Source organism: Carassius auratus, chromosome 34, assembly GCF_003368295.1.
Source record: "Carassius auratus strain Wakin chromosome 34, ASM336829v1, whole genome shotgun sequence".
Lineage (NCBI taxonomy): Eukaryota > Metazoa > Chordata > Actinopteri > Cypriniformes > Cyprinidae > Carassius > Carassius auratus.
In genome coordinates this window covers 1,171,689-1,188,712 of record NC_039276.1, presented here as the reverse complement: position 1 = coordinate 1,188,712, position 17,024 = coordinate 1,171,689, and the positions used below count along the sequence as shown (strand labels likewise).

The 17,024-nt window shown below is 38.2% G+C and overlaps 1 protein-coding gene across 1 annotated transcript; it reads left to right on the top strand.

Moving 5' to 3' along the window:
- The first annotated feature begins 2,989 nt into the window (after positions 1–2,989).
- Positions 2,990–16,996, top strand: LOC113052905 (nuclear factor 7, brain-like). The gene is made up of 6 exons (XM_026217382.1): positions 2,990–3,385; positions 3,744–3,839; positions 4,073–4,303; positions 4,385–4,407; positions 4,488–4,609; positions 16,143–16,996. The coding sequence occupies exons 1-6, from the start codon at positions 2,990–2,992 to the stop codon at positions 16,628–16,630; spliced, it is 1,356 nt and encodes a 451-aa protein (XP_026073167.1). The 3' UTR covers positions 16,631–16,996.
- Positions 16,997–17,024: the final 28 nt, after the last annotated feature.

The window sequence follows — 17,024 nt, the reverse complement described above, 5'->3', positions numbered from 1 at the left end:
TAAATTACAGTTCAACAGAGATTCACATAGGAAAAAGCTGTTTTAATTTGCAAAAATATTTTACTTATTATAGATTTGTTGATGTAATAAATGCAGCTTGGTGAGCAGAAAATAATATTTTTCAAAAACATCAACAAATTTGAACATTACTGTATCCGTTGATTTCAAATCGTTTTACAAATATTCACCTGTTGTGAGATAACATATCATTATTAATCATGAAATATTATTATCCGCTTCACGTTGTGGCCACATCACCATCTCGGGTGTGAATTATTTTTCTAATAATTCAATGGTCCAGAATCAATTATGCCGCTTAAATTATTGTAACCACACCTCAAGACATCGATCTGATTATTTATTTAAAGGGATTCGTCCTGTTTCAATACTTAAATCACTTTTGTGAGGAGGACTATTTCTCATCCAATGCCTCCTTTGCTAGTACCAAAATGTCGTTTTAAAGCTGGTAACGGAGGCTTGATCCGTTGATACCATTCAAATGCAGTTATTAATGAAGTTATTCGAAAAAGAGTGAGAGTGACAGAGACACACAGAGAAAGAAAGAGAAAGAGCGCTTGTGTGAATTAGGCTAACGTACCTCTGTGTGTCTCTAAACACTCTTCTGCTGCAGCGTCTGTGAACAGCGCTGTCTCCTCGCTAGTGAGAAATGTCATGTGTAGCCTTTAAGTTGCTACACTATATAGGATAACTGATAATATCATCAGGGCAGCACTGACAGTAGCTTTTTGTGCAAACTGCATGACCGTTATATATCTGTTAACTATGCAAAGTGATATGGAACTGTGATGCAGTGGGGATCGAAAGTTTGGGCACCCTTTGCAGGTTCTGTGAAAATGCGAGTAATTTTCAAAAAATAAGAGAGATCGTACTAAATGCATGTTATATTTTATTTAGTACTGTACTGAGTAAGATATTGTACATACAAGATATTAACATTTAGTCCACAAGACAAAATAAATGCTGAAATTATTAAAATAACCCTACTCAAAAGTTTGGGAACCCTTGGTTCTTAATACTGTGTGTGGTCACCTGATGATCCTCGACTGTCTTTCTGTTTTGTGATGGTTGTGCATGAGTCCCTTGTTTGTACTGAACAGTTAAACTGAGCAGCGTTCTTCAGAGAAATCTTTAAGCTCCTGCAGATTCTTCAGTTTTCCAGCATCTTTGCATATTTGAACCCTTTCCAGCAGTGACTTTATGATTTTGAGATGCATCTTATCAGACTGAGGACATTTGAGGGACTCAAACACAACTATTTAAAAAGATTCAAACATTCACTGATGATCCAGAAGGAAACAATATGCATTAAGAGCTGGGGGGGTGAAAACTTTTGGAATTTGAAGATCAAGGTAAATTGTACTTAATTTGTGTACCGGGAAACATACAAGTATCTTCTGTTGCTTACAAAGGGCAGAACTAAATGGAAAAAAATTATATTTCAACAAAATAAGAAAAATTTTGGCCATCTTCATCGTGTTCAAAAGTTTACACCCCCCAGCTCTTAATGCATCTTGTTTCCTTCTGACAATTGACTCTGCCTTAGCCAATCATAATCGCTTATCTCGTTATTAACCCACCTCCTCACTAGCGGTGTGAGCCAGGGTGCATTCGGATTAGTTTATTTAATCAATGCATAGTAACGCACCACGTTTAACGTCCAGTAATGCTAACGGCGTTATAACAACGGGAAAAGTAATTAGTTAGATTACCCCGTTACTGAAAAAATAACGTCGTTACCTAACGCCGTTCCTTTGAACGCCATTATTCCAAACACTGCCTGTAGTATATATTTAAAATTACAAATACCATATTTAAATACTGTAAGTTTTTAAATACATTTAAATGAATAACATCATCTATGTACCTAATTACTGTTTGTCTGATGAGTCCATAATCTCTAAACCAAAAGAGGTTTCAATAAGCGCCACCTGCTTGTAATAGCTGTAAATGTAAGCACAATAAAAGCTCATGTAGCTATATATATATATATATATATATATATATATATATATATATATATATATATATATATATATATATATATATATATATATAAATTGATTGGAATGGTCTGTATCTTGAATCTGAATTTTTGTTTACCTCAACTGTAACTGAATACCCCATGCAAACGTTCATGTGAGGAATTTATATAGGCTATACAAAAAAAGGACAAAATAAATAGGCTGAATAGGCTGATCTATAAATGGTGGTAGTCTATGAATGGTACAACCAAGATCACAGAAATTATTTGACCCAAATCTTTGGCAGTCAATGACACTGACCCGTTCAAACTGATTTTTAATGTGTATTAAACACATAATATACGAGTTTAATATGCATATTTAATGCATAGATTTTTAAACCACAAACATCATATATTTAACACATGAAACACACATTGAAAACATGTGAAATACACATGTTTAACCTGTTGATGATGCGTTAAAATTCATGTTTTTGGCCCTTTTGGCCTTCCATAATTCTCAGCATGTGAAGAAATAATTTGACATGAACACCTGGAGGAACTGTGTGAGAAATATAGAGCAAGAACTAAAACATATTATCAACATTTGTGTTTTTCATTGTTCTTTTGTTTTTGATTTAAGGTTTTCTAGCATTATATTAAAGAAAGTTTCAATGCAAGTTAATCATTAATGCATTTTATTGATCTATAACCTGAACAAACCCTGTTGCTGTCGTCAGACTGTTTGATGATCAGAAACTCCTCCCTCTTACAACACTAACCAAGAAGAGACCGACTTGTTATTTCTTCTTTCTGTCAATGATTTTCTTCTCTTTGACAAAAGCAAACAAGAATCAGTCATCAGAGGACGACGAAGAGAAAGACTTTGAAGAAGTGTGTTTCTGAACAGAGCAGATCTTTGTGATTCTCGAGGTTATTCATGTTTGAAACCGTCGTTCAGAAAGTGAAAGTAAAGTTTAGGTTGCTGGAGCTCAAACAGTGAAAATGGCTTCATCAGCTGAATATGACTATAATTGTCCCGTGTGCTGTGATATCTTCAAGACTCCTGTTATTTTATCATGTAGTCACAGTGTCTGTAAAGAGTGTCTTCAACAGTTCTGGAGAACCAAGAAAACTCAGGAGTGTCCTGTCTGCAGGAGAAGATCCTCAAAAGAAGAACCTCCATTAAATCTGGCATTACAAAACTTGTGTGAGTCGTTCCTGAAGGAGAGAAATGAGAGTCGTTCATCAGGATCTGAGGAGATCTGCAGTTTACACAGTGAGAAACTCAAACTCTTCTGTCTGGAGGACAAACAGCCGGCGTGTTTAGTGTGCAGAGATTCAGAGAAACACGTCAGTCACACGTTCAGACCCATCAGTGAAGTTGTTCCTTCATATAAGGTAGAGAAATGTCTCTTGTTTCATTTATAAAGAACAATAAGTCATAAACACAGATATCATCACATTCATGCACTCAGTATTTCTCTCTGCTGTTTTACTCAACTTCATATGACATAAACTCTGCTCTGATTTGTTCTGTGTTTGTGAACTAAAGTGTAGTCACTGGGTAAGAGATCAAATTCATACTGATGAAAAAGTGTATCTTGTTTTTACTCAGGTTGTGTTTGTTTTATGTTCAAAATTTCTGAATCAATTTAGTGTGAGATATACACAAATACACAGCACTGTCTGATCACTGTATTCTCTTCTCTTCACTGTAATCTGGTGTTTTATGTATTTTTATTTTGTTCAATTCTAGGAGGAGATCAATACAGCACTGAAGTCCTTACAGGAGAAACTTAAAAAGAGAGAAAACATTAAAGAACAGTTTGAAAAAACAGTTCAACACATCAAGGTGAGGAAACAGAATCAAGAGTCATTTTCAGTTCAGCTGTAGCATCACTAAACACAATTATGATGTGTTATATTTAATATAATGATTCCAGTTGATTATTTTTGTAAATGACGAGCATCAATCTGCTTCTGGATCTGTTATATGTCGTGTCTGAGTTTCTCTGGGATCTGAATGATGTGATGTGTTGATGTGTGTTGATGGAGATGATTGAAGTGAATGTGATTTGATTTCAGTCTCAAGCTGAGCACACAGAGCGTCAGATTAAACAGCAGTTTGAGAAGCTTCATCAGTTTCTCAGAGATGAAGAAGAAGCTACAATCACTGCACTGAGAGAGGAAGAGGAGCAGAAGAAGCAGATGATGAAGGAGAAGCTGGAGGAGATGAACAGACACATCTCAGCTCTTTCACACACAATCAAAGACACGGAGGAGATGATGAAAGCCAGTGACGTCTGCTTTCTGAAGGTCTGATTTCAGATCATCCATTGATTGATTGATTGATGATTGATTGAGTTCTTGATGATCAATGGTGTGTTTGTTCTGCAGGAGTTTCCAGTCACGATGGAAAGGTGAGTGATCTGCTGGTGTCTCTGCTCTCTCTGCTTCTGATCCAAAAACACTGCAGTTCTGATCCTGAATGTTCTTCCAGAGTCCAGATCTCATCACTGCCGGATCCACAGACTCCTTCTGGAGCTTTGATTCATGTGCCGCGTTACTTGGGCAACCTGCCCTTCAGAGTCTGGAAGAAGATGCAGGACATCGTCCAAAACAGTGAGTCTGGAGAAGATCTGTGCTGTTACACAAGTCAAGTCAAGTCACCTTTATTTATATAGCGCTTTAAACAAAATACATTGTGTCAATGCAACTGAACAGCATTCATTAGGAAAACAGTGTGTCAATAATGCAAAATGATAGTTAAAGGCAGTTCATCATTCCATTAGTTTTTCAAATTGGTGTGTTTCACCGGGCCGTGAAGAAATATAGAGCTGAGTATCATCAGCATAACAGTGAAAGCTAACACCATGTTTCCTGATGATATCTCCCAAGGGTAACATATAAAGTGTGAAGAGTAGTGGCCCTAGTACTGAGCCTTGAGGTACTCCATACTGCACTTGTGATCGATATGATACATTTCATTCACTGCTACAAACTGACGGCGGTCATATAAGTACAATAAATGCACTTCCATTAATGCCAACAAAGTGTTCAAGTCTATGCAAAAGAATGTTGTGGTCAATTGTGTCAAACACAGCACTAAGATCCAATAAAACTAAAAGAGAGATACACCCACGATCAGATGATAAGAGCAGATCATTTGTAACTCTAAGGAGAGCAGTCTCAGTACTATGATACGTATAAATCCTGACTGGAAATCCTCACATATGCCATTTTTCTCTAAGAAAGAATATAATTGTGAGGATACTAGAGCTGAAACAACGAATCGATTTAATCGATTAAAATCGATTATTAAAATAGTTGTCAACTAATTTAGTAATCGATTCGTCGCTAAATAAATTTTATTTGCCATAAACGGCTCAATTCGTGCATATTTCAAATCTGCGGTGACCAAAGTGTGGCAGTAAAGAGCCACCGGAGGTTTTACTCAGCCAGTACAGCAGGTGAAGTAGCGAATAGCCAATAGCTGGCCGCGTTTTATGTCACGTGCTTCCCGAACAGCGTCTCTGCAGCATTCAGCGGGAAGTGGGAGTACTTTACTTTGAGCCTTCAAAATGAAGAGTAACCTGTAAACTCTGCACTACTGAACTGTTTTAGGGGCCGTTCACATATCGTGTCTTTTGCGTGCTCAAGTTCGTTATTTCCTATGTAGGCGCGCAGTATGCACTCTCATAATGGAAGCGACGCGGTCGCGACACGCACGCGGTGCGATGCGCCCGTTTTTCCAGGCGCCTCCACACCGCATCCATTTATCCTTTGCTGAAATTTCCGGGTCTTCATGGAGAGAGCACGTCATGGTTGCTTAGCAAAGGCAGATGCCTCAGGGGCGCTTCTGCCCGAGCGCTTTGGAAAGAAGGAGAAAGCGGCGCGACTAGCGTTTTCCACGCGTTTTTAGGTGCGATATGTGAACGGCCTCTAAGAATTTTATTTGTGCAGATTCTCCAGTACAAGGTTGTTTGCAAATGTTTAGTCGTAAAAGCTGATAACATTGCTTTTTAACAGTTAACATTTAAAGCTTTACAAACATGTTATGTGATCAGTTTGTCGTTTACCACTTCATAATTCAGACTTGCAGCCTAATTATGACTGAATGAGAGAGGTAAATGTTTGAGTATATTTAAAATGCACTTCTTTTCTAAGTATTCACTGCTCTTTTTCACACAGCAGGTTTTTTGTGTGTGTCCCAATTTTTTTTTTTTCTGGACAACCTTCTGATGGATTTTACTTTAAATTGTGAGTTCCATTCAGGTTTTATGCCATTGGCACTTTTTTTCGAAGGATTGTTTACAATTGGTTAAAATCTCTTAAAAATCTATGCTGAATGATAAAGACCCTTTATTAATAATTTACTTGGGGAAAAAATGGAAAAAACTAAAATATAAGTACATAAACCGATTAATCGATTAATCGTAAAAATAATCGACAGATTAATCGATTATCAAAATAATCGTTAGTTGCAGCCCTAGAGGATACCACCTTTTCTAGTATCTTAGACAGAAAAGGGAGATTCGAGATTGGTCTATAATTAACTAGTTCTTTGGGGTCAAGTTGTGTTTTTTTTATGAGAGGCTTAATAACAGCCAGTTTAAAGGTTTTGGGGACATATCCTAATGACAATGAGGAATTAATAATAGTCAGAAGAGGATCTATGACTTTTGGAAGAACCTCTTTTAGGAGCTTAGATGGTATAGGGTCTAACATACATGTTGTTGATTTAGATGATTTAACAAGTTTATACAATTCTTCCTCTCCTATAGTAGAGAATGAGTGGAACTGTTCCTCAGGGGGTCTATAGTGCACTGCCTGATGTGATACTGTAGCTGATGGCTGAATGGTTGCAATTTTATCTCTAATAGTATCGATTTTAGAAGTAAAGTAGTTCATAAAGTCATTACTGCTGTGATGTCGGGAAATGTCAACACTTGTTGAGGCTTTATTTTTCGTTAATTTAGCCACTGTATTGAATAAATACCTGGGGTTATGTTTGTTTTCTTCTAAAAGAGAAGAAAAGTAATCGGATCTAGCAGTTTTTAATGCTTTTCTATAGGATAGGTTACTTTCCCGCCAAGCAATACGAAATACCTCTAGTTTTGTTTTCCTCCAGCTGCGCTCCATTTTTTGGGCTGCTCTCTTTAGGGTGCGAGTATGCAGTGCTGGGCAAGCTACTTGGAAAATGTAGTGAGCTAAGCTACCAGTTACTCTACAGTAAATGAAGCTTCACTACACTGAAGCTACCCCCCTGGGAAATGTAGCAAGCTTAGCTACATCAACAGTAGCGTGCTACATATAAGCTACTTTTAAAATAAAATGTTTATGTTGAACACGTTTTATTACAAGTCAATGCTATCTCAGTGCTCAAAACTGTCAGTTAAACAGATGTAGGTAGATGTAATTGTTTAGTTTAATTGTTTTTTGTGTTCCTTATCAATTTGGCAACAAAAACAATCAAAATACATGTAACAATGTGCGCACAAGTAAGTGTATGCACCTGTTGCATGGGCATGCTTAATATTCTGTAGGCCTTTGCAAAACAAAATGCAAGACCTCCAAACAGTACCCAAAAAAAAAAAACACACACTTTGTATGTGTGTGTGTGTGTACGAGATTATTACACGTAGGATATGGCCAGACTGGACCCTGATAATTTTTACAAGCAGCATCTGAAAACATATTTTCTCTGTTATCTCGGTCAGTGTCATGTACTTGTCGAGGTATGGCCACGGTGACTCACTCCTCGGGATTAACTGTTCTCCGACCTCATCCTATGCCATCATTTCATCAAATAATTTTTTGCGTGACTGGCAGGAGTGGTACCATCCGGAGCAGAAGGTGGCGGTAATGCATCATAAAGATGGTTGGTTGCTGTCCACTATTAATGCGAACAAGATGAAGTGGTGCCGTCCCGTCACTACTGATCCAGGATCAGCGATCTTAGCAGTTGTATTTCCCGATTTGAGTTTGAGCTTCAGAAATCCTTGTGAAAATGTAGCTTGTGTGGAAGCTACCACACTACTTGGTAAAAAAAAGAACTTCGCTACTGAAAAGCTATTTGATTCAGAAAGCAGCGAAGCTACGACCAAGCTACTGAGAAATGTAGTTAAACAAGTAGCTTCGCTGCTTGTAGTGACGCTACTGCCCAACACTGTGAGTAAGATCATTATACCATGGTGTCATACTGGTTTCCTTAACCTTCCTTTAGTGTAAAGGAGCAACTGTATTCAAAATGCTAGAAAAGAAAGAGTCCATAGTTTCTGTTACATCATCAAGTTGTTCTGAGGTTTTGGATATGCTAAGGAATTTGGATACATCAGGAAGATAACTTAAAAAGCAGTCTTTTGTGGTAGAAGTGATGGTTCTTCGATACTTGTAACAAGAAGTAGAATTTAAAATTTTGGCTATATGAAGTTTGCACAAAACTAAATAATGATCTGAAATATCATCACTTGGCTGCATAATTTCAACACTATCGACATCAATTCCATGTGTACAGTATTAAAGCTGCGGTAGGGAACTTTTGACGCTCTAGCGGTTGATAAACAGAACTGCTTGCGTCTTGCTGAAGAACATCGTAGCCGGAACTACTTCTCTTTGTTTATGTCTATGAAGAATCACAAAGGTACTGGGTTACTCCGCCACGGTACCCCCGAAGCAATCTAAAATGGTCCGAATATAAACACTTATTATAGGTGGACCCTAGTGATTCAGGACAAGCTAAAAACACGGTTTGGAAAATGGATTCATGGTGTACTCGCTTATTATATACATTTTTCTACATTTTGAACACAAACAAAGTTACGGACCGCAGCTCTGATTGGTTATTTTTTACCGGGAGCGATGGAGTTTCTGAAAATGGCAATAGGACACTGGGAGGAGCCAGAGGAGCTTGATTTTTTTCACAGATTATCTGTTTCATATTCTACTGTCAGGACATAATGACAGGTTTAATAAATATGTAAAAAATATTTTTTTACAAAAGTTCCCTACAGCACCTTTAAATCTAGAGTATGATTTCGGCAATGAGTAGGTCCTGAAACATTTTGTCCAACACCAATAGAGTTCAGAATGTCTATAAATGCTGATCCCAATGCATCTTTTTCATTATCAACATGGATATTAAAATCACCAACTATTAAAAATTTATCTGCAGCCAGAAATAACTCGGATCTAAAATCACCAAACTCTTTAATAAAGCCTGTATGGTGGCCTGTATACAGTAGCCAGTACAAACATAACAGGGGATGTGTCATTAACATTTGTTTCTCTGGATAATGTTGAATGAAGCACCATTACCTCAAACGAGTTATACTTGAAGCCTGCCCTCTATGAAATCCTGAAAACGTTGTTATAAATTGAAGCAACACCTCCCCCTTTGCCTTTTAGACGCGGCTCATGTTTATAACAGTAATCTTGAGGGGTAGACTCATTTAAAGTAATGTAATCATCAGGTTTTAGCCAGGTTTCTGTCAAACAGAGCACATCTAGACTTTGATCAGTGATCATATTATTTACAAGTGTTTTCGTAGAAAGGGATCTGATATTCAATAAGCCAAGCTTCATCATTTGTTTTATCCATATTGCATCTGTTTTTTATTTGTTGAACCTCAATTAAATTGTTAATCTTAACTTGGTTTGGACGTTTTTTGTATTTTCTAGTTCGGGAAACAGACACAGTCTCTATAGTGTGACATCTAGGTGAAAGAGTCTCTATGTGCTGAGAATTAACTGACCTCTGCGACGGGAGCAGGGGCGTAGCAAGCTTTTCAAAAGTGTGGGGGATGGATGTGGTTTGTTTATAAACAATACAAATGATTAATACATTGATAGAGGGGTAAAAAATGCAGGGCTTAAAGTTCTCTGGCACTGTGCCGGATTTCCGGGTTGCAGCGTTTGGCTGGGGAAAAAAATAATCCTACATTAAAAAAAAAAAAAAAAAATCAGAAAAGGGAAAGAAAAAAAAACACCCACAAAAAGCCTTTTCTCTGGTGGTATAAATAATGTAACAATTTACTGTTTTTAAACATTAAAATAATATACACTTTTCTTTCATAGTTCTTCAACAGGTATGCAAACAATAGTTGCTGAACAATATCCCAATCAGTGTTGTGGGTAACGCGTTACTTTTTTCCTGAAATTTGTAACTTAACGCGTTAGTTTCGTGCGTAAGTAATCAGTAACTTCGTTATTTTTTTTAAAAAAGTAATCCGTTATTTTAAGGAAAGGAAAATCCCGACTGCAGCCTGCTTTTTGTCAGACAGTAGGCCTAGGTCTACTGTGCCACCTGCGGACGTACAGTATCAGCGGAGCCGAAGCTCCGCTGTGTGTGTGGGTTTTTTTTTTTTTTTTTTTTTGAACTCCCGGCAAGATAGCAGAGAGGACAGCGTTTATGGAAGTACGCACATTATTTTCAATTTGTCAACGAAAAAGAAAAGAACATAACGGTAAAATGCACACTCTGCTTTGGTGAAAAGCTTCTGTCGACCGCCAAAAATTGTACCTCAAATTTAACGCTACGTTTTAATCACTACTTTGAAGAGTAAATGTAAGAGGACTGTGTTAAAGCGAATTTAGGCTTGTGACTGTGAGTGACACTTTAATAATAATTAGTTCGGCTATTAAGCGATTTGTCATTTGCCTGTGTGGCAGTGAAGGATTTAATTCGGTTTGTTATCATTTTTGTTTGACAGGCAGCTGTTAATTTCTGTTAGATAATTGGCTGGCTGGTTGTTCATCATTTCTAAATGGATTTAAATCTGCAAGCCTGTTTAAGGTTGTGTTTACAAGTAAGCATACTTGTACTTTGATAACTGCATTATTTAAAGTTAAAGAAAAATCAGGAGTTATCTTGTGGTGCTCATAATATACAGTAGCCTAGGCTACCCGGGCTGGGTAACGTTAGGTGCGAATTTTGATTAATAATATGTTCTGTGATAATAAATAAATAAAGCGCAATGTGGAATAGCCTATTGCTGACTGTCTTTCCTGTTATTGTTATCCTGCAGTGTTAATTTAGTCGGATGACTGACGTTATTCATTGTCGGGAGTCACGACTTCTAGGTGCATTTAAAGGGGCCGGGGGCTGTGTCTGTCATGTGTGAGCCGCTGCAAACGGCTTTTAATTTTTGGTAACGCATGAGTACTCTAACGCGTTACTTTTATGAATAGGTAACGCTGTATCATAACTGATTACTTTTAATTGATGGTAACGTTGTAACCTAACTAACTACTTTCCAAAGTAACTATACCCAACACTGATCCCAATAATAGCAATTAGCATTAGTCTAAAAAACGAAATATAATACCGAAAACACTCTATATGTCAACAAAACGATAACAGAACATCTTCGCAAACACATATCAAGCTTATTTAAAAACCTCGAAAGCATAAACACTCATTCAAAGTACCTGGAAAAGGGAGATGTAAATAACCATAACCATAAGTTCCCACCTCCTCAGCACGAGCTGACCGATAACACCCCAAGAGAGGCGGGACTTAAGGCAGAACAGCCAAGCATCAGCCGGTCACACTCAAAGCCGGTGTCATGTTGAGAGGGAGGGGGGCAGAGGCAGCCGCGGCGAGCGCAGACACAGAGAGGCCAGAGAAACAGAGGAGCGACTGTAAGGCGTTTGTGCAAAACTGTGGAAAAACTGCAGAAAACGTGCGGGTGTCGAACCCTCTCACCGGGAAAAGTGTGGGGGTGTGACGCCCCTGGACGGGAGGCAGCTAGCAGACGGTCGGATTAGCCAGTCTGTCTGCTTCCTGACCTGGGCCCAATATAGTCAAGTATAAAAAACTAAACTAAGACTATTTGCCATATTTCTAGATCGAAGAGTGGCGCCACCCCAGGAGGGATGAAGCCCATCTCTTTTCAAAAGGTCAGGTCTGCCCCAAAAACTCATCCAATTGTCTATGAAACCTATGTTATTCTGTGGGCACCACTTGCCATGGCGCGGTAGGACGTAGGATGTGCAGAGGAAAGAACAGGGTCTGGGTCCAAATGCAGGGAAATATAACTTTTTAATAAAAGAGAACAAAAAGGCAAAAACAAACCAGAAACAAATAACAGGGAACAAGCCGAAATGAAAGAACTAGAAACACAATCAACATCTAACACTTAAAGGGGGGGGTGGGGGGGGGGGGGTGAAATGCTATTTCATGCATACTGAGTTTTTTACACTGTTAAAGAGTTGGATTCCCATGCTAAACATGGACAAAGTTTCAAAAATTAAGTTGTACATTTGAAGGAGTATTTTTGTTCCCAAAATACTCCTTCCAGTTTGTCACAAGTTTGGGAAAGTTTTTTTCGAGTATGGCTCTGTGTGACGTTAGATGGAGCGGAATTTCCTTATATGGGTCCTGAGGCACTTCTGCCGGAAGAGCGCGCGCTCCCGTATAGCAGAGCACTGAGAGCACAACAGACTTCACTGATCAGAGCGAGAGCGTCGCGAAAAGTCACAAAAGCAGTGTGTTTTTGGTTGCCAGGGCAAGACAACCCTGCACAGATTACCAAAAGAGAAACAGCATTAAGGGACCAGTGGATGGAGTTTATTTTTACAGAGCATCAACGGAGTTGTGCAAGTGTTTTTGTTTGTTCCCTGCATTTCGAAGATGCTTGTTCACAAGGCCCAGTTTGACGACGGATTTGCGTATCGTTTATTTCTTAAGGATGATGCAATCCCAAGGAAAAAGGGTCACAATCGTGTGTTGGAACCGCATGCAGTGAGTAAAACTGCTTCAAATATCTCTGCCTCCTTGTTAGTGCTAACAACTGCTAAGATCGCTGATCCTGGATCAGTAGTGACGGGACGGCACCACTTCATCTTGTTCGCGTTAATGGTGGACAGCAACCAACCATCTTTATGATGCATTACCCCTCCCATGCCAGAGACCCGGGTTCGAGCCCCGCTCGGAGCGAGTCCTTGCTGCTGCTGCTCTCGTTCAGTTTCAGCCTCTGGATCTGATTCTGGATCATAAATAAACGGCTGAATCTGACTGTAAGCCATGGTTTGTTTTGGATGATGGGTTTTCCCATGGGATTCCAGACACTCCAAATTAATAAATCCCGGAGGGAGGCGGAACGGAGGAAGTTCGGACACCTCTTTAATGTTATTTTTAGAAATCTCCGACTGGCGAAGTCGAACATCATTAGCGCCAGCATGTATAACAATATTACTGTATTTACGTTTAGCATTTGCTAGCACTTTTAAATTTGCCAAGATTTCAGGCGCTCTGGCTCCCGGTGAACATTTGACTATGGTGGCTGGTGTCTCTATATTCACGTTCCGTACAATAGAATCACCAATAACTAGAGCACTTTCATCAGATTTCTCAGTGGGTGCATCACTGAGTGGGGAGAACCTGTTTAATGTTTTGATTGGAACAGAAGAGCGGTGTTTTGACCTTTTCCCTTACATTACAATGAATTTTCAGTCTCCATATCAATACAAAATCCATAATAAAATAAACCTCTCAGTACACAAATGCATGTTCAATTACTTTTCGTGCTTGTATTTTACACTATTTATCAAAATTAAATGTAAAGACAATGGTAATATTCACTAGCTATTTTTAAGATACTTAGAAACTTCCATTCACAGTATTTTATCAGTATCATGTCAATACAGTACTGCAAAATCATGCTCAGAACTAATAAAGTGCTTCAAATATAACTTTAAACTTCATTTTAAACTGTAACCATTTTTTTCTACACTCATTGAGCAACAAACATTTCCAACCAATGGTGGGAAACTAAAATACAGTGCTAAACAAATCTGTTAACATTGCAATCTCAAAAAAAAAAAAATATCTTCATATACATCTGTGCATGGGAAAGTGTGTGTGTTGAGCTAATTTGCTCTCTAACGTAATGTGCACGTTATCAGTCGGCCATTACTCTGTCGGACTTTGCCTCTCATCTCAAACAAAATCAGAAACAGACTCTAATGAAAATGATTTCGCTAAAACGGATCACTCATATCCCACGTACATTTCAGCAGGGCTAGATTCTAACTCTGAGTTGTTTTTGTACATTTACCCACCTGTAAAACAGGAGAGAAACGAGGAGACAGTGTATCAGTTCGAGCTCTCTGCAGTAATGAGAAACTCAAAACTCACACAGCTACAGTAAACCTGTCACCCGACCCTGCCCCTGCTGGCCTGGAGTAAACACTACACAAGTAAATTTGAAGTAGCAAAATCACATAAAAATAGAAACCCTTGAGATACTTGTTTTAAAAAAAAAAAAATACAATAACTTGTGTTCAAATAAAAGACAATGATTGTGAGTATACATAAAACACAAATACAACACTTTTGTGGTCGTCACACAGGGGCTCTGTTTCCGGAACCGGACAATGTACAGGAGTCCCTGAGCTAGACGCATCCAAAGCCGTATCTAGAGCCCTAAAATTCTTACTGTCCTCAATTAAAGTTTGGATGCGTGTCTCTAATTCTGAAATCTTCTCTGTCAGCCTAACTATTTCCCTGCATTTATCACATGTGAATCCCTCATCAGCGACAGAGATAGATAAACTGTACATGTGGCAAGAGGTGCAAATAACGATAGCAGGAGAAGCCATTACTCACCGTGCTTGATGAAATATTCTTACTGCGGTTGTTTGATGAACTTGTGAAAAACTGGAGCGAGAGAGAGAGAGGTGAGGAGAAAAGAAAACAGCGATAGGTTCGAATGAAAACTCTAATGACAAGCTAACGAGTGCTAATGTTTTGCCGGTGTACTGCACTCACAGATATAAAATAAAAGTGAACGATCAAAATTAATCTGATAAGATTGTTTGATAATATCAGAAATATGGTGTGAATTAAGTTATATTTTATCACTTAAAAAAAAAAAAAAACAGAGAGTGATAGTAAGATAAAGATTCTAGAGAAAAAAATAAAAACAGCTACACGGAGCTACGATTAGCTACAGAAGGCCAACAGGAAGTAGAGAAAACACTGTCCAACAGCGACACCCGCAGTCAGGGAGGTGAGAGAAGAGAGAAGACAAGGTTTTCACACACACTGGAAATGATGCCTGAGGGAATATTGACAGATTTCAGCATTATGTGTGAATATCCATGTGAGATAATACACCAAAATGAGCCAAAAACAAGAGAAGAGCAACTTTGGTCCACATGATATTTAGTTACAGTGATACAGCAGAGGACAGATTCTTAGAAAGCATGGTTTGGGGATCCACTTCTGTGCTGAGGATACTCAGATTTATATTAGCATGAAAACTAATATCACAGGTATATCAGCAACACTTCTGACTGTCTGCAGGAGATTAAATTATGGATGTACCACAATTTTCTTAAATTGAATGATACAAAATCAGAGGTTGGTTTAGTTGGTTCCCCTGCAGCTGTCTGTAATGATAGAAATTTTAGTGTACACCTTGAAAATAATGTAGAATCTACATTACCTGAAATTCGCAAACTTTGTCTAATTTTTTCTTCTTTTTTTTATTTAATTTTATTCTCAGTTGACACTTGAAACACATATCAAGAGCATTTCAAAATCTGCATTTTTGCATCTAAGGAATATTGGCAGGATTAGGTCTTTTCTTTCATTACCTGATGCAGAAAGGCTTGTCCATGCACTCATTATCTCTAGGGTTGATTATTGTAATGTCCTTTATCTTGCTCTACCTGCAAAGTCTATTAAGTGACTGTAAAACATACAGAACTGTTCTTACACATACTCCTTCTCTTCAGCATATCCAGCTTCAGGTTCATGCTCATATTGATTTAAAGACTCTTATTTTAACAAATAAAGCTGTACATGGATCTGCAGCATCATATGTATGTGATTTAATTACACTATATATTTCCCTCTCGATCTCTCTGTTCTGCCAACTCTTTCTTCCTTAAACAGTCTTCTTGCAGACTAAACATGATGTGTCAGGCCCAGGTTGTGGATTGCACTGTCGTTTAATCTTTTTTCGTTGTGTATTAACTTGTTCTGTACTTGTTGTAGAGCTAACAAACACTGAGAGTTATCAGAGGAGAATGTCTGATGTGTTTGATCAATAACACGAGTCATAATTCATAATAATCTGTGTGTGGTTCACTCTTGATCATTATATGAACATCAGAATAAAAGCAGCTGTTGATTGTGTCTCATCAGCTCCTGTGATTCTGGATCCAAACACTGCAAGTCCACGTCTCGTCCTGTCTGATGATCTGACCAGTGTGAGATACAGCGGGAACTATCAACCTCTTCCTGATAATCCAGAGAGATTTGACTGTTATCGCTGTGTTCTGGGTTCAGAAGGTTTTAACTCAGGAACACACTGCTGGGATGTGGAGGTTAAAGAGAGTTCAGCCTGGATACTTGGAGTAACTACAGAATCAAACCAGAGGAAGGGACTTGTTTTCTTTAACACTGATGTCTGGAGTGTGCAGCGTGGATGGTCTAATTGGGCTGGTTTTCGTGTTAATCAGAATCTTGAGCGTGTGAGAGTTGATCTGGACTATGACAGAGGAACAGTGTCATTCTCTGATCCTGTAACTAACACACATCAACACACATTCACAACCACCTTCACTCACACACTCTTTCCTTTCTTCTGTACTTATTCCTCTCTGAGGATCTTATCGTTCAATAGTCAGTAAATGTTACTCCTGTAGTTCTGGATCCACCTGCTTTCATCTTTTACACTCATCATGTTTCCAATATTTGATCCATATCACAATTTCAATATTTGCTAAACTTGAGAGTCAATTTATAATTGTTTATTTCAGTTCTAGAGGTTAAATGATAAATGTGATCAGTTTGTTCACTGGTGTAAATCAGAGATGGGTAACTGACGTCTGCAGTGTTTTTAAGTTCGGCCGCTGGATCATCTTATGATTGGATGATCAATTTGACTTCATTTGATACACTTTTTAATCATATTTGTTTTCCATTATCAATACAATGTAAGTTAAGGTTTTAGGCAATTTTTTTGTGTGTTTTTGTCATTTTTTGTTTCTCACATATCTTTATTACTATTAAAAATAAACCAAT

What these genes read in the sequence shown, in the direction of transcription:
- LOC113052905 (XM_026217382.1), top strand. Translation starts at nt 2,990, where the DNA reads ATGGCTTCATCAGCTGAATATGACTATAATTGTCCCGTGTGCTGTGAT. An exon ending in TTTCCAGTCACGATGGAAAG is followed by an intron (nt 4,408 to 4,487) that starts GTGAGTGATCTG and finishes ATGTTCTTCCAG; the next exon opens with AGTCCAGATCTCATCACTGC. An exon ending in GCAGGACATCGTCCAAAACA is followed by an intron (nt 4,610 to 16,142) that starts GTGAGTCTGGAG and finishes GTGTCTCATCAG; the next exon opens with CTCCTGTGATTCTGGATCCA.